Here is a 21391-nt window from a genome sequence, read left to right on the forward strand (position 1 = left end):
GATTATGGTGAGGAATATTAGATATAATTTATTTTTCTTCTACAAGGGAGAATATTTTCCCTTGATACAGGGAATTACTCATAACTGAATTAAGTCTCCTGACTTTAAAACCTGCCCCTCCTCCCCCATGCTGCTTAATGATGGCCACACAAGATGTTTACTTTGTCTCAGAGAAAGGACATAGATTTGATAAGGTTTTCCATCTGTAGTCCTCTTCAAAAAGGACCAGAAGTTGAGAGAGGCTCACCTCAAACTTCCTTTTAGACTGCTCTGTAGCCTGCCTTAGATCTGTGCAAGCAAAGAAACTTCCCAGTCCCCCATCCCCAAAAAGCTTACCCTAGGTCCAGAAGTGCTCTAGTAAAGCTTTAGATCAGCAGCTAATTCCTGAGCCCCATTCTCCAAGAGAATCCTGGGTGTGGACTCTGGTAGGATTGTTTAGATCCCTAAGTAAACTTTGGATGGGATAGAAAGGATCATCATTTATTTCTCTGAGAAGCATAAAGGTATGTCACCTGCTGCAGATCTGAGTAAAGTGGTTGAAATTGTCGTACTACTCCCAGTCTAAGTGCGTTTTGTTGCCTGCATCAGGTACTGCTGGATCCCCAAGGGAGCAGTGCTGGACCCTTTGCACCATCTTTGGGTGGTACAGAGAGTGCAGTATTGATGATTCCTCAGCAGAGTACACTCTGGCGGTATAACTCTCTTCTCCACTTCTCAAGGCAATATTTTTTGAACTGAGATCATTTGCAGTAGTGGGAGACCACCACGAAGTATCAGCTGAACGAGACTCACTGTTGCTGTCCTTGGTCCTGAATGTCTCCTCTACAGTGCCAGCTACTACTACTGCTGTGCATCTGAGTACCTCTTCAACACAGGTTGAGCCACATCTAGGGGTGGATTCTAAGACACCCAAACAGGGGAACCCCTGTTTTGGATGAGGACTGCTTAGTCTCTTTATCTGATTCAAAACAAAATAAAGAATAATCTCCTGATTATTCCCTGAATTCATATTCATATGACCCTTAAGACTCAGATTTGAGAGCCTCTTTCAAGATCTAGGGGTTACAGAGACGGGCAGTCATTTTTGGTGGCATCCGCTTTGTCTCTGGGCCTTTTCCCCTATAACAGACTGCTGGCCCTACTGGAATGCTGGGTTCACAACAACTAGGACAACCTGCATCTGCATCCACTCCAGAATTAGGACCATTTCTCTTGTACCGTGTTAAGGTATTGTTTCTCAAACTGCACTGCAACACACTGAGCATCTACCAGAGATATCAAAAGAAAAGCATCCTTCCATGGGCGCTCAGTCCATCTGTGGCTGCTGCTACTTCATCACCAGGTGAGGCAATGGTTCCTTCAGCTCCCTCTCAACCAGTTATAAAAGTTTCAGGACTTGGTCCACCATAGAGAAAATTGAATAGAAACTCCTGTGGAGGTGGTACTGGAGAGCTGCTGCAATCCCTTAGATATACGCCATGCATAGTCGCCAGGGATTACTTATCAATGAAGCCTTGTTGGAACTGGCAGAGGACATCTGGATCATTCAAGCATCAGTTGCACTGACATCTAAGAAAGCGGATAAACTGTATTAGATACTCTCAGAGGGAGGATGGTACCCATAATACCTTGTGTACCAGATTCACTTTCTTGTCATGGTGGCCAATGAGAGAAATAGAAAGTAGCAACCAAAAATTACACCAAAAGGCAGGAGGACAAAGTGTCTCTAATTACTGATCAATTAGCCGGCAATTAAAAATGGCCATTACCCTTTGTTAGTAAGATATAATTACTTGAACTGGTGCAGGGTCTTAGACTTTGCTAATAACGTTCTTCAGGAGAGCAAGAAAAACTGCAAGTCAGAAATTTTCTGAGGGGCAGTTGGTAGCCCTAACATCTTTCCAGGCCACTTTAGATGCCTCCAATACAACAGCTAGATACATAGCAACTTCTGTCACCATAAGGATAGCATCCGAGTTATGGTCTTTGATATTGCATGGTTGGGGAGGTGAAGACAGCAATTAAAAATCTCCCTTTCAAAGGCTCTGCACTCTTCTTCACAAAGGCAGCTGGTGCTCTGCATTTTAGAATCCCAGCCCAGGCTCCAGTTGCTAGGCATATACACACCAGCTGCTAGAGGAAACAGGGAAGACAGCAATCTTATACCACACAAAGATCATGACCGAGCTTCTTTTTCAGGCAAAGATGCTTGGAATCTCGGAAGAAGAGACATCTTCCAGAAAAGTTGACCTTCAGCCTCTATATATGTGGATTCCGATCTTTGTCCTGGATATAAAGAACATTACAGTTCAGCCACAATCTTGGACCGAGCATCACCTGATTAAGGGTGTGGTCAGAGACTTTCCAGCATCCAGGCAATAAGAAAGACACATGATCCTGATTTTGACCACAAAGTTTTGTGGACTCCAAATTCTAAAGCAGTTGTCCCTAAACTTTTCATGGTCATGCCCGCATTACCCCTATCCTCACCCTTCTCAGGAGCCAGGAGCAGGACCACAGCACCCAGTGGGGGTGCGCAGACAGTACGGGGGACGAGGCTGGGGCTGCAGCTGGGGTGAGTCTAGGACTGAGAACTGAGCTGTGACCGGGGGGGGGGGGGGACCGAGGCCAAGAATGGACCTGCAGCTGGGGGGTGGAAACGGGCCAGGGCTGGGGTCAAGGGGCCAAGGCTGGTGCTGGGAGTAGAGTTGGAGTCACTGCTGGAGTTGGAGCAGAGTTGGCAGTGTAGAACAGGGCTGGGTGGTGCTCTTATCCCGCCCCTTGTGGGAGCTGGCCTGGGCCCCTCCATGCCCCCCCCCAAAAAAGATTCCTCCATTTCCGCCCCCAGGAGGCACGCCCCACATTTTGGGGACCTATGTTACAAAGCTTGGTGAGGGGCAACAGCACCCCACTCACGGGAGGAGGAACTGAGGATTTGATGAATCATTACTAAGGCTAAAATTTAGTCACGTCAGTCACGGATTCCGTGACTTGGACCTCCTGTGACTTCTTCAGCATCAATTGTCAGGGGCTGAAGTTGGGACTGCACCCCTGCTCTGCAACTGGGGCTAGAACCAGGACCTTGCGGCAGGGGCTGTGCCCCCCACCATGGCGGGGGCTCTGCCTGTCAGTCTTTCCCCTCCTCCATGGGACTCCAGCTGTCATTCCTCCCCGCTACCTAGTCCTGCCCTCCCCCACCCCATTTATTTTTAGTAAAGTCATGGACAGGCCACAGGCTCCCATAAATTTTTGTTTATTGCCCGTGACCTGTCCATGACTTTTACTAAAAATAACTATGACAATATCTTAGTCTTAATTATTACTATTCTGTGCTGGTCTTGGCCATTGACACACTGGCCCACACAGATGTTCCTGGGTTTTCAGACACCCTGTACTGGATGAAGAGAGGGGGGCAGAAACTTGAGCACCAGTGGTGGAAAACAAAGGCCGATCCCAACAGGACGAAACATAACAAATTCTTAAAACTTACGTTGAGGTATATTACAGCCCCAAAACCTTCATATCAACCTCCATTGGGACGGCCAAACCACTACCCCAAGGTGGTAAATCACTTCATCAATCCTAAATGCCTACAATCTGCACGAGAGCTGAGCAACAACTGTTGCAAAGAATGATCATCTGAATTTCCAGAAAAGATCGCTTACATTTAGGAAGCCTTCTCAAACCGCATGGATCCTCTCTGCCTGCACCCACCAACGAACATCCCAGCTACATTCCCAGAGTTCATTACACTCACTCTTCAAGAAGTTTTAGGTACCCTAGAGAAGTCTCAATCCAAGATTTGTGAATCCCAGCCTGCTACCCTTGAGTCAGGGGTACTAATCCTGTCTAAAAGTGCTGACACCTTATTCAGAGATACTCTTCTTTCAAACACTCAATAATCAGACCGACACTGAAGAAACCCACCCTGGATACTTCAATTCTTGCCAGCTGTTGCTAAGTGTCAAACCTCTCATTCATGAGCAAGCTCATAGAGAAGCTGGCAAAAGGCCAACTACAAGCTCATGTAACTGAAGCTAACATTCTAGACAATCTGTGTGGATTACGGCCTGGACATCAAACTCAAACTTATTGGCACCAATGGATGATCTGCTGTCAGTGGGCAGACATGCTTTCTCATCCTGGACCTCTCCACAGCATTTGACACTATTGATCATGAGATACTGCTGTCTCACCTGAGAGTCATGGCAGGAGTCCAGGATAATGCACTAAAATTGTTTGAGTTCTTCCTGGAGGGACACACCCAAAAAGTAGTGATGCTTCTGCACCACTAAACCCTCACTTACGGGGTTCCACAAGGATCAGTTCTCTCTCCTGTCCTTTTCATCATCTACATTTTTCTACTAAGTAAACTGGTCAGACATCAACTTAAGTGCCAGCAATATGCAGATGAAACACTGCTCTACTTATCTTTCACAACATGAACATACCATTACAACCAAGATGGCTCAGTGCTTGGATGAAGAATACCTGGACGAAGCTGAACCTGAGTCGAACAGAGATGATGCTGGTGGACAGAGGAAAGTATTTTGAGGAGTTTGCAGTATAGTGCAGTCTGTCTTTGGTTGAAGGTTCACATTCAGAATTGGACAATTCAGTCTATAAGTCAGTGGTCACCAACCCGTCGATGGCAATCGACTGGTTGATCCTAGAGGATCTCCCAGTCGATCGCGGGCTTGGCAGCACAACGGGGCTGCCACTAAGACAGCCTTCCTGCCTGCCCCAGCCCCATGCCACTCCCAGAAGTGGACTGTGAGCCCTGGGGGCGGAGCAACAGGGATCTTCCTCTGCGCACTGCTTCTGCCTGCAAGCACTGTCCCCGCAGCTCCCATTGGCTGGGAATGGGGAGTTGTGGCCAGTGGGAGCTGCAGGGACAGTGCTTGCAGAGAGGGGCAGTGCACTGAGCCACATGCCACCCACCCTCGGGCTGCTGGGGCATGTTGGCCCCTTCTGGGAGCAGCAGGGGCCGGGGTAGTCAGGGAGCCTGTCTTAGTGGCAGACACACTGCACCGCCAACCGGGAGCCGCTGGTGGTAAGTGCTGCCTGGCAAAAGGCTGCACCCCAACCCCTGAGCCCCCTCCTGGAGCTAGCATCCCAAACCCCCTCCTGCACTGCAAGCCCCAGCCCTGACCCCCCCGAGCCAGCACCCCCACCCTCTCCTGCACCGCAACACTCTGCCCCAGCCCAGACCCCCTCCTGCACCCAATCTCCCTCCCGGAGCTTGCACCTCAACCCCCTGCCCCAGGCTCAGCTCAGAGCCCTCTCCCACACTGCAAACCCCTCAGTCCCAGCCCACACTCCCTCCAACCCCATGAAAGTGAGTGAGGGTGATGGAGAGTGAGTGACAGAGAGAGGAAGGAATGGAGTGAGTGGGGTGGAACTTTGGGGAAGGGGCAGGGTAGATCCTTGGTTGCCCTTAAATTCAAAAAGCGATCTTGGGCATAAAAAATTTGGAGTCCACTGATCGAAGTATTCTTGGATTCATTGCTGATGCTGAGCTCTCATACCCAACAGCCATGAGTAATGCTTTCTACCATCTCCAGAACAGGAAATGTCATCTGTTCTGCTCATTTCAGGGGATCGAAAGGAACTCCCTGTCAGACACCTTCCTACTCCCACGGTCAGGGACTCTGATGTACACTTTCCCACCACTGCTGTTGCTGCACAAAGTTCTCACGAAGATCAAGCAGGATAAAACCAAATTAATCCTGATAGCTCCACCTTGGCCTCAGCAACACTGGTTTGGCATGCTGATGGTTACCTGTCATATCAGCCTTTCACCCTCTGTTCCAGGGCAGGTTGGTCTTTGCTCATTACATGACAGGCTGGTTCTTAAAAGGTCTGGAGCAGCTCTACCTCCAAGTCCAGGATCCAGTCCCTCCGTGGGACCTGAATCTGGTGATCACACAGCTCATGAAAGCCCCCTTCAAGCCCTCGTTCTGCTCTCCTGGAAGGCATCATTCCTGGTGATGAAAGCCTCTACCCAAAGGGTTTCCGAGATTAGGGCACTTACATTGGACCACTTTATATCATGGTCTTCAAGGACAATGTCCAGCTGCGGCTGCATCTGGCTTTCCTACCCGAAGTGGTTTAGCAATTTCACATGAGCCAGGACATATTCTTGCCAGTCTTCTTCCCAAAGCTTAATAAATCTGAGGAGGAAGTAGGTTGCACTCCCTGGATGTCAGGAGAGCGCTAGCCTTCTGCATCGAGAGAACCAAGCCATTTTGCAAGTCAGCGCAGTTTGTCACGGTAGCAGATAGGATGAAAGGTAGTCCAGTGTCCTCCCAGAGAATCTGGTCTTGGATCACCGCCTGCATTTGATTTTGCTATGATCAGGCAAAAGTGCCTCCACCAGCAATTGTCACCACCCACTCAACTAGAGCACAAGCCTTTTCAGCTGCTTTCCTGGCCCAGGTGCCAATACCAGATATCTCCAGGGCCGCCACCTGTCCATTCACACATTCACATCTCACTGTGCGCTTACCCAACAAGGCTCGCTTCAGTAGAGCAGTATTACAAGCCGCACGTCTGTGAACTCAGAGGCGACCTGCAGGGATACTGCTTGTGAGTCATCTAGAATGGAATAAACATGAGCAAGCCCTTGAAGGAAAAAAGTTACCTACCTTTCATAACTGTTGTTCTTCAAGATGTGTTGCTCGTGTCCATTCCATTACCCGCTCTCCTACCCCTCTGTTGGAGTTGTCAGCAAGAAAGAACTGAGAGGACAGAGGGCCAGCAGCACTTGATATATCAAGGCATGAGTGCGGCACTCCAGAGAGAACCATAGCCAACCCTATGGATATCACTAAGGCAAAAGTCTCCAACAGCTGTGCACGTGGGCATGCACACACCTAGAATGGAATGGACATCAGCAACACATCTCAAAGAACAGTTATGAAAGGCAGGTAACAATTTTATCTGATGCTCCTTCTGGCAGAGCAGTGCTATAATGTTTCTTTAAGTAGACTCCAAGCACCTGTCTGTCTTCAGTTCACTGTTTTGAGCCACCAAGAATGGAATATATATGGAGTATTCAAAGAAGAAAGTCACCTTATAGAAATTTGAGTTCTTTGAGATGTGGTGGTATATATATTTCACCACCTGCCCTCCTTCCCCTCTACAATGGTGTCTTCTGTATCTTAAAACAAAAACAAAAAACCCTTTAAAAACAACCATTTCATATTCTGAATATATTGAAATGGGACACTTTGAGATTATTAGAACTTTTTCTTTTTTCTCCCAAACAAAATTTTAGTGAAATTGACACTTTTTTACAAAGCATTTTAGTTTAGCCAGACTTGCCTTTTTCTGACAGAAAGCTATTCCATCAAAGATGTGAACCATTTTCGTTCATGAAGGGCAAAATGTATTGTGGATAGGAAAGCTAAGATTTCCTCTATCCCGCAATTGCATTAAAATGAGGTTGATGATCTTCACTAAACAAAAATACTAAACTGTGGTGTTTCTTTTTTAAGAACTTGAATTCTTAGACTTTTCATAACCAAAGTTCAGTGAACTCTAACCTGGTGGTCTGGTACTTGGATGAAAAATCCTAAGAGAATGCCAGTCACCTTTAAAAACAACATTTTAAGAACTAAACATGTATAGATAAGGAATTTAACTAACCAAATTGCAGGTGTAAAATTTGGGTGCAGAAATGGAGTAAACAGCATAAAATTCAAGTAGATTATTTAGGGCCAGATTTTAATCTACTTGAATTTTGTCTTTTTCCCATAACTTTTTCTCAGGAGTTTAACTCCGAGGCAGACATCTTTGAAATACATCATAGGATTTTTTTAGCTGAAGATATGGTATTGGTTCATCTACATACACTGGAAATCCAGTGACAGAGCACCAAAGAATTTATCACTCAAGCTACAAAGATTTTTCCTAATTTTTAGATAAAAAGCCATAAGAGTCCTAGAATAATAGAAAACGTTCTGGATAAATACTTATTTGTTGATTTCATTGGCAAATGACTGCAAAGCTTAGAGAATCACTTAGAATAAACTGTCTCCATAACATAACTTTCTAATTATCAGGCAGTTCCTGAAGAGCTTATTTCAATGGCAGAAAGATTCAAGCAATTTCAGATGACAAAAGAAATCAAAAAGGATTTAGGAAGACCTCGTGGAAAGTCCCAGAAAGGTTTTTAATTGCCTGGGAGATGTTTAAACAAAGTAAGTAAATTCTTGTGGTAATAGTGATATAGATTTGAATTTAGGGCCAGATTTTTCAAGTATGTGTACTTTTGTGCATGCTTGTCTTGTATACACTAATTAGGTCTGTGAACTTTTTGAAAATCTGGTTCTCCTTACAGTTAACAATGTGTTGCTATGTTTAGTTGTCACTCAATTATTCTTTAATTCACACTTAAGGTGGAAAAAGTGTGTGTCAAGGTTAGTAATTGCAATTACATCATTTTTAAAAATTGTAAAAATACCGAAGAAAATTAAGAATCTGCGTTTAATTTGATAAACTGCAGAATTTTCTAATATACAAGAATTTAAAAATTAACTTCTCCCTTATATTTTCAGGGAGAGTGGTGCATACTCTCTTACATGCCTGATGTTACCACCATTTATGTCAGTGGAATGCCAGGAAGATGTTACATCTCTGGTTTGGGATAGATAAGGATAAAGATTCATTGTTGGAAAATGAAGCATATTCTTACAGTAATAGCTGAATAAATCGCTGAACAAATATTTCATCAAGTCTGTCACACTGAGTGGATGGAAATCCAACCAAATGATAAGAGTACACAAATGTTGTGAGGCCCCAATCTTTTTTTTTTTTCTAGTAAGGTTATATGTTTTCTATTTTGATTCTTTTGGGCCTCTTATTTTCTTTTACACTAAGCTTATATACATATATACAAAACTCCTGTTGACTTCAGTAGGGCTAAGATTTCACCTTTCCTATTTATTCTGATGTTTTTGACCTTTTTTAAGAGAATAAAGGAATCTAGTTTTGTACAGCACTGAAGTTTTCATATGCTGTAAGATTTTTGCATTTGCTAAATAAAAAACTTGAAAATATAATAGCTTTTCTACTGGCTGTACCCTTCCTATGTGCTCTTGTTTCATAGTCTCTCTTCAAGAAAGAAGAGTCAAGTTAAGTTCTGTCTGAGCAGATATAATAGATAAAGTCTGTTGTTGCTGCTGCTTGTACTCTGACATCCAAAAATCAAAGTGCAACTATAGTTGTTATCACTTAAAAGCAGGATCAGTAAAGAGTATAATTATCCTTAAGCACATTTCTGTTTTGGAATATTCAATACTCAAGTATCCAACGAAATACCTCAACGTGAGCAAAGTAACAGATGAAAGAAAATCAGAACTGATTTTGTTTTTTTGCAAGCTATTATGCAGTGTTGCCTCTTCGGGATAAATATAGAGGTGAGTTATGATTGTTGTCTGTAAATACATATGGAGGATACTCAGCGGTGTTTATACTGGTGCAACTCCATTGACTTCAGAACTGCACCAGTATAACTAGGAGTATAATATGGCCATTTATCTGTAAATTTGTTTGCCTGTCATTGTTTAGCATCAAATCTGTGTTTTTGTTTTTACTCCTGAATCACTGCTGCCTTCTCAGAAGCATAGCGCTTGTCTATAGTGTGTGGCACTGTGCACTACAAGGGACGTAATTTGTAAAGTGCACTGTTTGCGCACTCATTGGTCCACGTAGACCCTGTTGGTGCACACTAAAAGTTCCCTAGCACTTTAGTGTAGAACTGTATTGTGTTACTGTGCATGAGGGAGCTTTCAGTATACAACAGCAGGGACTATGCAGACTAGTTAATGTGTAACATGGAACTGCACTTGAGAAATCACACTCCCATAGTATGCATTGCTGCACTGTGTAGATAAGTGTATAGAAGTGAGAGCAGGAAAGTATCGATTATAGTTAATTCTCCTTCCCCACCCCACCCCGTTGAAAGTAGCCTGGCGCCAATCAGACTTAAAATTGTGAAAAACTTGTCCTGTTGTCCCTTCTCCTCTACCACTAAGTAGCATAATTTAATTTAAATGTGCAAGTCTCATTTATTGACCATGATTACTTTACTACCACTTTTCATAGCACCAGAAATTCCCAAGGAATATAACTTCAAATGTTGATTCTGTATTAGATATGCTGATTTATAAAATGTAAATGAAAATTTTGAAAAACATCATAGAATATTTCCTTAATTCTGCATTTCAAATATTGGAAATCTATTGTTTATTTCATATTTAATTTCCTTTGAAAGGAAATCACTGCTTGCCTTATCAATCAATCGTCTACTAAAAAGGTTATATGTAGGAATAAAAAAGTGTGGCAGATTTGCGTTGTTGAGGCAATTCAGAAAGAAATTCAAAAATTTTTGAAAACAGCTCTCAAGGTCTGTGAACAGCCATTGTTTGTCATCTGGCCAAAGGACACATGCTTGGAAAAAGGCAGTTTTGGCATGGTAGGAACAGAATTTGTCCAGCCCCCGTCTGTTTCCATCTTTTGTTTTAAGCTGATCCAGAAGATGCTTCAGAAGTTTCAGACAGCTTTTCCTGTTGAACAATAAGATGTTATTACTGGGAAATGCCTTATGTATGCCAAAAAAGTGTTTCTGGAAGTATATTGCTTTCATGAGGCATTTGATGCTGACCCCAACAAGTGGGATAAAGAATCTTGGCAATAATATTTTCCTATGAAGTATGAAAACCCATTGCATTTTTATAGGCCAGATTAATTCCAGGATTGCATTAGTTTTTCCACAGGGCTCCCCAGATTGAAGGACTGTGCCCAAGGGAAGTTTTAGTGATGCATTATAATAGGAACTTCCTTCCACTGGGAGCCATCATAACCCAGAAACTGTGTAGTGTTGGCCAGTCATATGCTTGATTTAGTGCACTCCCCACAACAGTTACCACCAGTGGGCAGTTTTGGAGACTGCTGCAAATTAAAACTGCCCTTTTTTGACAAACTGAGGGATATATCACTGCCTTCCCTTGGACAGAAGGAGCCAATGGGTATGGAAAAATGCAATTTACGTGTGCTTGCACCAACAGCAGTGAATCTGGCCCAATTCATAAAACAATTTTTTTAAATTACTGTTGTAGCCAAAAATAAAATAATTATCCTAATAATTTGATGTCTTATGTGTCAAATCTGGAGAACTGACAAACACGAGATAGACTGAAGGAGTCACACACCTACTTGATGACTGTTTCTCTCTCTCTCTCTTCCTATGCTTAGAATTGTTAATGAAATTCAGAAGGTTTCATGATTTGTAAAACTACAGAATGCAAAATGGGTTATCTGTCAAAATCAGTTCCTTAAATTATACTGTTTAAAACACCAAATGATTCTTCATGTATTTCCCCTCCCTCCCAAAAAAACCACACTTATTAATGAATTGCCTCAAGTGGCTAACTTATTTAGTGCCCAGGATCTAGTATAAACCAGGGGTCCCCAACACGGCATCTGTGGGGGCCGGCCTACTTGCCACTGGGCAAGCAGCCGCCGAAATGCCGCCGAGTAGTGGCAATGTCAAGAAGCGGCATTTTGGCAGCAACGCTCTTGATGACGCTACTTCTTGGCCGCATTTCAGCGGCGATGCTTCTAGGCATTGCCGCTTCTTGGCGGCTGCTTGTCCAGTGACCACGGTCCTCGGCAGCTAGTCATCCGGCGCCTGCCATACGGAAAGGCTGGGGACCACTGGTATATACAGTGGCAAAATTCCTAATGGCTGAGTCAATTGACTTCCCAATCTAACAAACTGGGGTAACTTTTTTTTTTATCAGACTGAGGAAATGGGGGGGGGGGGTAATGTTTTCTTTTTTTGACAGATTTCATCTGTTTGCTTTGTAATGCGAAAATAGGATGTGAACCTGTGATGTGGTATGCCCCCATCTTCATTAGACTTCAGTGGAAGCCAGACATACTCAGCAGTGCACAGGATTATATTTATTTGTCTACAACAGAAGGGTGGTGTGACTATTAAGTGATATGCATGAAGTGTTTTTTCAAATATAAAGGCTTCATACAGGCTCACTGTTATTCCTTAATATGGGTTCTTTTTCTCTTACACCACAGATTAAATTATAAATTTAGGAAGAATTAAAACACTTGCTAGACTGATCTAGTGGATAAAAGAGACTTCAAAAAAGACATACAAAAAGACATACTAACCTACAACACTTAACTCCCTTAGATTCACAACATGTTTTTGTGTTGCCATGGTTCTTTATCATATCCTTTTCAATGTGTGAGAAAGAGAGTCGCCAGGTGTCTTCTAAAGATGTATTAAAAGAATACAAACATTTAGTAACACTTTTACCCACTTATAATATGAGTCTTACACAGTTTATGTAGCTAAAGAAAAGTCATCCTGCAGTGAACTTATTTGGAAATGTCTGCAACTTTTTTTTACTTTAAAAATATCAATTTAATAATCTAATCCACAATATGCTAAAATCCCCTAATTGTATGTTTTTTGCATGATTTTCCCTAAAAGACAGCGTTATGGTTGTCCGGATATTTTAACTGTATTTCCATACCTAAATATGTTTAGATTTCTTTGAAGTGTAAACTTAACTCTTAATTTCCCGGGTTTATAATGTGTGGTTTTGGGATAATTACAATACCCCAAGAAGCTTTCCATCTTTGAAAGTACATATCAAGTAATTTTAATCTTAAAACAGTTTTTTGTTTTGGGATAAGCTAATTGTGGTGGTGGTTGACACAACTTATTTTTAAGACTTTTTTTCCACTGTCTATTGATTCTGACATGATCTTGTTTTAGGCGTACGCCTCTGTTTACTCTTGCAATAGTACCCTGTTTTCCAATCATGGCAAGGCATTCAGTTTGAGTAAATTAGCACCCATGAAGAATTATATAAATTTATTTTTATAGCACCGACACAGGGCTATATGCTTCCCATACCACTTCAGATCAGCTTTCTGTCCCACCAAGCACATTGTCACTGTTTTCATTTAATTTTCCTATTACAGGAGATCAACAAGACAAGGCAATACTACTCTCAAATAGCATTAGATAAAATCTTTGCTGAGATTTTAATCAAAGAAACGAACAAACAAAATTTAGCAAAGCCTTTCTCTGCATAACACTTTCTTTTGCTGAAATATAATAGAAAAAAATGTCAGTTTCCCCCTAGATGTACTCTACTGCCACAGATCATGATTGTGACAGCCAAGTTAAATAAAAATAATGGTAATGGTGCACTTAAGAAGACCTGAACTTGATGGGGAAATCTAGTAAATTTCCCATACAATGTAAAACTTTCAGGTTTTAGATGTATTTTTGTGTAGACTAAATCACTCAGCTTCACATACAGAAACTCATTTTGATGTTCTATTTGTGCAGAAGCATACCTTCCTTCATTCGCAATAAGTTTCTATTATATAACAGAAAAAGGTGGTAAAAATACCTCTATATGGCCATGGTTGGAAAGTAGTACAATGTTCTAATATGGGAGGGTCTATCTGAAATTACTTCAGCATCAGACACTTTGATGTAAGAGCTTCAGGGTAGGGACGGTCTTTGTACAGAGCCTCCACAATATGAAGAATAGGACAAGTTTAATAATTCAAAGATAAGGTTTTCTTAGATGATGGCTCTGATCCAGATGTAGCCACGCACAAGACAAAAAGAAGAATAACATTGGCACCTTAAAGACTAAGATTTATTTGGGCATAAGCTTTAGTGAGTAAAAAACCCTTCTTCAGACGCCTGGAGTGAAAATTACAGATACAGGCATAAATATATTCTGGCACATGAAGTGAAGGAAGTCACCTTACAAGAAGAGAACCAGTGTTGAAGGCCAATTCAGTCAGGGAGTGTGTGTGGTCCATTCCCAATAATTGGTGAGGCAGCGTCAATACCAAGAGAGGGGAAATTGCTTTTGTGGTGAGCCAGTCACTCCCAGTCCCTATTTAAGCCCAAATTGATGGTGTTAAGTTTGCAAATTAATTGTAGCACTGCAGTTTCTCTTTGAAGTCTGTTTTTTTGTTTTAAATCTGTTATTGAAGATCCAGGGAGATTGAAGTGTTCTCCTATTGGCTTTTGTGTGTTACCATTCCTGATGTCTGATTTGTGTCCATTTATTCTTTTACGTATTGGTTTACAACATTGGTTCATGCATCTGAAGAAATGTTTGTTTGTCTGTTTGTTTTTACCCACAAAAGCTTATGCCCAAATAAATCTGTTAGTGTTTAAGGTACCACTGGACTCCTCATTGTTTTTGTGGATACAGACTAATATGGCTACCTCTCTGATAAATAAGAGAAGAATACTACATGTTCTGCTGACTAACAAAAACAAAATAAAAAAGTAATATGTAGTTTTCCCCTTACAGCAGTTGGGTAAAATTACTAGCTGAGCAGAAGATCCCTCTCACATTTAAAAATAAATAAATAAATAAAAAATAATACCTTTTAGCACTCTTCCATTCTTGGCATGTTTGGGTACTAGGTATATTGGTTTCCATTTATATTCTTGTTTGACTTTGCTTCCTAGCCATTCTTCAATTTTTAGGCCCTCCTGTGTACTGGTAGGCCAGCTCTGACTTCGAACTTCCAAAGCCAAGATTATATCCACTGATATCTCCGTTGGAGGATTCCCAATGCGAAGTGTTATTGCAGGGCTTCCAGCCTTTTTTTTATCCACAGTGACTTTCATTTCTGTTCCTATCAAAGAAGTAATGAATTTTCTTTAATAACCTTAACTTTTTAATATTGGAAGAAACCATTTTTGAATGTTTAACTAGAATTTTCAGCTATATCATGTCATATACAAAGCTTCAGTCATTGACTATTAGAGAATATATGAAGAGACTAAGTATTTTTAAATCAGTTTGTATAATGTAAACAGTTCTTTTTTTTTTTTTTTAAGGTATGTGCAAAAAATTGACCAAGTAAACAAAGGAAAATGCATGAAACTACTTAGAACTCCATGAGGGACAAATAATTGCAGGTTGTCCCATCGAGAACAAATAACCAAGCCATTTTTATAAGTAGCTAATGTAAAATCGTAACATCAGATTTCAGTATTTGACTAGCTGCATTAATATGCTACAATGAAATGAAAAGGAAGTGCCTTTCCAGGTAACATAACTGAAATTAAGGTGCTTTGGAGAGACCTTGTGTCATAAACAGATAGTTAAGAGTTAATGTCTCTTACCTGTAAAGGGTTAACAAGCTCAGTGAACCTGGCTGACACCTGACCAAAGGACAAATCGGGGGACAAGATACTTTCAAATCTTGGTGGGGGGAAGTCTTTGTGCTTTTTGGGTGGTTCTTTGTTCTCTCTTGGAGTTAAGAGGGGCCAGACATGCAACCAGGTTTCTCCAATCTTTCTGAAACAGTCTGTCATGTTCCAAATAAAGTACTAGATAGAAGGCGGATTAGTCTTTGTTTGTTTGTTTTCTTTATTTGCAAATGTGTATTTTGGTGGAAGGATATTTTTTCCTCTGTTTGTTGTACTTGTATCTTAGGCTACGGGGGAGGGATTCCGTCTAGTCTATATAAGCTGAAGACCCTGTAAACCTTTTCCATCTTGGTTTTACAGAGTTTTGTTTTTTGTTTTTGTTTTTTTTTTACTTTCTTTAATTAAAAGCTTTCTTTTTTAAGAACCTGATTGATTTTTTTCCTTGTGTAAAACTCAAGGGGATTGGGTCTGAACTCACCAGGGAGTGGTGGGGGGAGAGAAGGGGGGGAAGGTTAATTTCTCTCTGTTTTAGATCCAAGGAGTTTGGATCAGTGTATCTCTCAGGGTAACCCAGGGAGGGGAAGTCTGGGAGGGGGGAAAGGAGGGGAAATGGTTTATTTCCCTTTGTTTTAAGACCCAAGGGGTTTGGGTCTTGGGTCCCCCAGGGAAGATTCTGGGGAGACAGGGAGTGTATCGGACACTGGAATTTCTGGTTGGTGGCAGCGCTATCAGGTCTAAGCTAGGAATTAAGCTTAGAAGGGTACATGCAGGTTCCCACTTTCTGGATGCTAAAGTTCAAAGTGGGAATAATACCTTGACACCTTGTATTTGCATTGAGAACTGATTCTAAAAATAGAATGTTCTTGTCTTGTTTAGGAATATTTTTATGCATTAGACCCATAGAACCCACTGTATTTTTATATTTAATATTGTAAATGTTAGTTGAAAAATTTTCAACACACATAGTTGTCAGCTAAAGGGGATTATATATTCTCACTTAGAGTATATTCTTAGTGTTAAATATGACAATTTATTTTCAAAACAAATAAAACATTTTAATGAGTGAAGGCCATATTCTCCCCTAATCTCTGTATAATCCCGAACCTTCTGACATCAGTGGGCATTCCATTATGTATAATGCTTACTTTATATCTTAGTCTACAGACCATAATTCAACACAGATTTACCCCTCTTCTCCATCTGAGTATCCCCTGATTATAGCACCATATTCTTGAGCAAAAAATACACTGAAAAGCAAGACAACCGAATTTTTCACAAGATCCATATCCATTGAACTGGTCCATTATGGACAAGGTTATCTGAACAGTTTAATGCCGATGTAAAAGAACCTCAGATATCAAAAACCGTATCAGTCATTTCAGTGCTACAACAAGCAGTCTCTTGAGTTATTTTAGAAACTTAGATTGAATGTTTCTAGCACCTTGCTGGAAGAAAATACTACTTTGTTTTAAGAGGGGCGGATAAGTTTAGAAACTATAGAAAACTTACTTCCAGTAAATTTAAGAACACTTGGTATAAAGCAGAAGAAATTGAGTCAGTATGTGGCATAAGGATTTTTTCAAATACTTCCACAAATTTGTTTAAGCCATCTGTCGTTTCTGTAATGTGACTGGCCTGACTGAAACCTGGCCTTAGACTGTACCCTGAATGTCCTTTGTTTCAATGTGCAAAAACAGCTTGTTGCATGGGAATGGAGTGGAGTGAATCAGACCCTGTATGTTTGTGGTTGCTCTTCTCTTGTTGCTCTTGCAACAAGAAAAAGCACAGACATGAATAGTTTTTTCTAGCATTTTGTGCACACATCTATGAAGGCACTGCTAACAGGAACATAAGTTGTATGTACACACTACTTCCAGTGATTTATATGTACAGACAATGTGAACAGTAACACCTGTGTTGGAAAATATTGTCCATTGAATACTTACTTGTCATGCTCTTTACAATTTCTTTAATTATGTTCCTCAGGGCAAAAAGCATCTTACAGGCTGCTAATGTTCCATCTTCCTGTAAAAATTTGTCCAGGTCGTTTCCTTGAGGATTTCTTTTAAGTCTCACATAATAAAAGGGACCAGAATCACCACATTGTTCCAGTTCAACTCTAGGAGCTGGCATCGTAAACATGACATCGAACTCATTTGGTGCAGAAATCTGTGAATCACAGAAATACTTACTGTGTTTTGTTATTACAGGTAAGGTTTTAGCCTGCATTTCCATTAGAAATGCTTCTATGCAGTGTGAGCTGGAGCCGGTTCGCAGGAACCAGGAAACGGTTATTAAATTTAGAAGCCCTTTTAGAACTGGTGGTTCCGGGACAACTGGTTCTATAAGGGCTTCATTTAACAAAAGCTCTGGCAGCTGTCCACTCTGCCCCAGCCCCAGTTCACTTCCCCTTCCCCCGCTTCAGATGTTTGCGGGAAGCCTGAAACGCAGCAGGTAAGCTGGGAGGAGGGGAGGTGCGGCTGGCCCAGCAGCTCCCTCCAGCCTGGCTCCTGGTCCCGGCCCCGTGGCTTCCTCCAGCCTGGCACCCCCGGCCCAGCCCCAGCCCCAACTGAGCACCCCCGGCTCCGGCCCCATGGCTGCCTCCGGCCCGGCTCCTGGTCCCAGTCAAGCGGCCCTGGACCCAGTCCCGGCCAAGCGGCTCCAGACAGTGCGGTAAGGGGGCAGGAAGGGGTTGTTGGAAGAGGGTAGGGGAGTGGGGGGGGGTGGATGGGGGTGAGGCAATTAGAGGGCAGGGAACGGGGATTGAATGGGGGCAAGGGTCCTGGCGGGGGCAATCAGGAAGGAGCAGGGATTGGATGGGGCGGTGGGGGGCAGTCAGGGGCAGGGATAGTTGGGGACAGAGAGAAGGGGTGGCTGGATGGGGCAGGGGTCCCGGGGGGGGGGCCATCAGGAATGAGAGGAGGGGTTGGATGGGGCAGCAGGGGGAAGTCAGGACAGGGAAGGAGGTTGGATGGGGCAGGAGTCCTGGGGGGGGGGCACAACCCCCTCATGGGGTGAGGAGGAGGGAACCTGTAGTTAATATTTTGGCAGCTCATCACTGCCTCTATGGACTTTATTCTCCTGTCCACTTCCATGTGCAGAGATGAGGGGAATAAATGTATGGTAATTTGCAGTAAATTAAGACCAGGAAACTCTCAACAGGAGAAAGACAATACAACCCAGTCAGGCAGCTACTCATATCAACTCTTACCGGAAGTTTTATTTTTGGATGTTAGAATATTAAAAGTGATTTAATCATCCTGTTAAAGAGTGGGGTAAACTACACATTTCATAAAGTGAAACTAGAACAATTTACACAACATGCATATAGAAGTTCCAAGTGCAGCAAGACAGACCCACATTACACTGCTCAATTCTCCCTCTGCTGACAGGTCTGACTCTTACTGAAGTTAGTAGTAATTGTTCCTCATGTAGGTACTTACAAACTGTAATTAAGTCACCCCTATACCTGTGCTTTAAGGTAAATAGATAGATTCGAGGAGCTCAATCTCTGAGGCATGTTTTTCTAATTCTTTAATCATTCCAATGGGCGACAGGGGATGGATCACTTGGTGATTATCTGTTCTGTTCATTCCCTCTGGGACACCTGGCATTAGCCACTGTGGAAAGACAGGATACTGGGCTATACAGACCTTTGGTCTGATCTAGTATAGCCATTCTTAAGTTATCTGACCTCCATGTAATCTGTTTATCTCATGGTCCTCTGCAATCGCACTCCATCCCAAGACAAGTGAGACCCCATACTCTGGATGTTGTAAGAACATGCTTTTTATTTAGACAGGACTAAACCATTTGGATACACGCACAGGCTGTTTGTGGTGTGTGCTGGAAAAATTAAGGGATAACTAGTGTCAGCTCATACTGTGTTAAGATTTGTTATCCCCCAGCCATGAGGGATCCAGCTCCACATGTTAAGAGTTTACTCTACCTGTCCCCACCACTCCCGGCTTTCTCATATATAAAGATTATCCACAATGATCAATACCCCTGTCATCTGCAGCCTGGATAATTGTAACTGACTGTATCTACACTTGAACATCAGAACAATGTAAAGGCTTCAGCTAGTGCAAACCTAAGCTATCCACTGTCTGTGTGTTTTAGGTCACCATGAGTAAATCAAGCCTGTGCTCCAGTTTCTCCACTTGCTTCCAGTCTAAATCGACTAATGGAGCTGGTCTCAACTACATTATCTCAATGTATATAAACCATCAGGACAACTATGTTCCTCTAGTCTAGAACAATGCAGAGCACAACATGTATGAGATCTGGAGCTGTCTCTTAATCAACAGGAACTAATTCAACAAACTTCCTGAGGAAATTAGAGTAAGCCAGTTTTGAATATCTGTTGTAAAATCTGGAAAATTTTATTAAGGAGGAAAGCCTCCCCATCTCTATAACCAAATTGTTTTTACAACACCAACCTCCCTCCCTCCCAACTAGTCCCACTATCCCTGGAACCCTAAAGGGAAACAAAACAGATTTCATGAAACCTGCTAGGAACCTGGGGGTACTCAAATCCATGATTATGGTCACCAATACAAACTGCATAGCTAGAAGGAATGTAATTAGCCATTATGGGAAAGAGTGCAGCGAAAGTGTCCCTGTAAGATAATGTGCTGTACCTGAAAGCCACAAAGAGCTTGAGCCACTATAGTTTCAGAAGCCGCTGCAGCAGAGGCAAGGGCTGTGCCGTGCTGGGACAATTTGGAGACAATTTAATAAGAATCAGGGACAGAAAAGAACCCGGGAGAGTGTCTGAAAAGCAGTTCCAGGGAGGAGGCTAGAGGTTGCAAAAGATAATGAGTCACATCACAGCTGGAAGTGCCACAATCATGGTAGGTCCTACGTTAATAGTGTCCGATGGAGATGAAGTGCTTAAGCCCCTGCCCGCTTCTCCTCACCTTGACATGCTCGTAGTAGCTACCGGTGCCCAGGATATCAATTGAGCTGAAAGTGCTCTCCCGGGCTCTGATCGCTGACACCAACGTGCGGATGAGCTGGTTCACACGCTCCGCGGCCTCCGACGTGTCCTGCCGGCCCAGGCTCAGTGTCTTCAGCACATCCCTGAGCCGCCGGGCTCCCACTCCCCCTGACTTGACACCGCCGCTGCCGTCCGCCCCAGTGCAGCAGTAGGACGCTACAGCCGGCGGCCCCGTGGAGGGAGGCTCTTTTGTTTTCGGGACAGCTCCCGTCTCTCTGCGGGCAGAGTCTTTCCTAGCGGGGACCGCCTTCCTACTGGGGCCAGCATTACTCGCTCCCTTCCCGTTACGGACAGAACCCAGCTCGCTGGGAGCAGGTCCCTTCTCTGGGCGGGATCTGGCAGATGTGGCGCCCTGCGGGTCAATGGGAGAAGGGGCGGCTCGGGGGTTAATGGCGTTGGCATGCTCACCAGGAGGCCGAGCGTCCTCTCTCCCTGCCCCAGTTCTCCCCCGGCCCCGGGCAGGGGGCTTGGCGCTATGGCTCTGCGGGGGCTCCGGAGCGCTGCTCTGACTCGGCGCCTTTCTCGTCACTCTGGCTCTCCTAGCTGCGGCGCTCTGGTCCCCCATGGCTCAGCTCTCACCGCCTCCCTGGCTCAGGGCACTGAGGCGCCAAACGCGAGATCAGGCTCAGGCAACTTCCTTTCCGGGACCAGGGCGCGCAGCTGGAGAAACGAAACTCAGGGAGGAGCATGACCCCGTTCCCGCCGCGGGCTGCTGGGGCCTGCGGCACCCGCCGGGCTTTCCTGGGCGCAGTAGCGGCGAGGCCAGCCGCGGAGCGAGGTGTTGTGAGGGGAGTTTTGCAAACGCCGGCCAGTCCCAACCCCTCGGTCCTCAACCTCCAGCCCAGAGCCCCCTCCTGCACCCCAAGCCCCCAGCCCAGAGCCGATACCCACTTCTACACCTCAACCCCCTGGTCCAGCCTGGAGCCTCCTCCCATTCTGAACCCTGGGTCCGCAGCCTCCAGCCAGAGCCCCTCCTGCACCCCAAATTCTGCATCTCCGGCCCCACCCTGGAGCCCGAATCCCCAGCCAGAACCCTCACACCCCAACTCCCTGCCCCAGCTCGGTGAAACTGAGTGAATGAGCAAGGGTTGGGAAGAGTGAGCAATGGAGGGAGGGGGGATGGAGTGAACTGGAGTAGGGGCTCAGTGAAGGGGCAG

At 43.7% G+C, this 21391-nt stretch overlaps 2 protein-coding genes across 2 annotated transcripts in view; one reads left to right on the forward strand and one right to left on the reverse strand.

Moving 5' to 3' along the window:
• The window catches only part of DDX43 (DEAD-box helicase 43), a 57441-nt gene extending 48814 nt beyond the window's left edge, over positions 1–8627 (forward strand). The window contains exons 16-17 of the mRNA XM_075063801.1: positions 8067–8208; positions 8562–8627. Coding sequence (XP_074919902.1) covers positions 8067–8180 — 114 coding nt within the window. The 3' untranslated portion in view covers positions 8181–8208; positions 8562–8627. The remainder of the gene's footprint in view (positions 1–8066; positions 8209–8561) is intronic.
• On the reverse strand, positions 8156–20882 carry CGAS (cyclic GMP-AMP synthase). Its single transcript, XM_032764087.2, has 5 exons — positions 20155–20882; positions 17179–17401; positions 14458–14712; positions 12196–12298; positions 8156–10571 (listed from the first exon to the last, which is right to left on the reverse strand). The coding sequence occupies exons 1-5, from the start codon at positions 20797–20799 to the stop codon at positions 10217–10219; spliced, it is 1581 nt and encodes a 526-aa protein (XP_032619978.1). The 5' UTR covers positions 20800–20882; the 3' UTR covers positions 8156–10216.
• Positions 20883–21391: the final 509 nt, after the last annotated feature.

Source organism: Chelonoidis abingdonii, chromosome 3 (genome assembly GCF_003597395.2).
Source record: "Chelonoidis abingdonii isolate Lonesome George chromosome 3, CheloAbing_2.0, whole genome shotgun sequence".
Classification (NCBI taxonomy): Eukaryota; Metazoa; Chordata; order Testudines; family Testudinidae; genus Chelonoidis; species Chelonoidis abingdonii.

What these genes read in the sequence shown, in the direction of transcription:
- CGAS (XM_032764087.2), bottom strand. Translation starts at nt 20,799, where the DNA reads ATGGGGGACCAGAGCGCCGCAGCTAGGAGAGCCAGAGTGACGAGAAAG. An exon ending in GCTACTACGAGCATGTCAAG is followed by an intron (nt 17,402 to 20,154) that starts GTGAGGAGAAGC and finishes TGTGATTCACAG; the next exon opens with ATTTCTGCACCAAATGAGTT. An exon ending in AAGGGAGTTAAGTGTTGTAG is followed by an intron (nt 10,572 to 12,195) that starts GTTAGTATGTCT and finishes ATTGTTCAACAG; the next exon opens with GAAAAGCTGTCTGAAACTTC.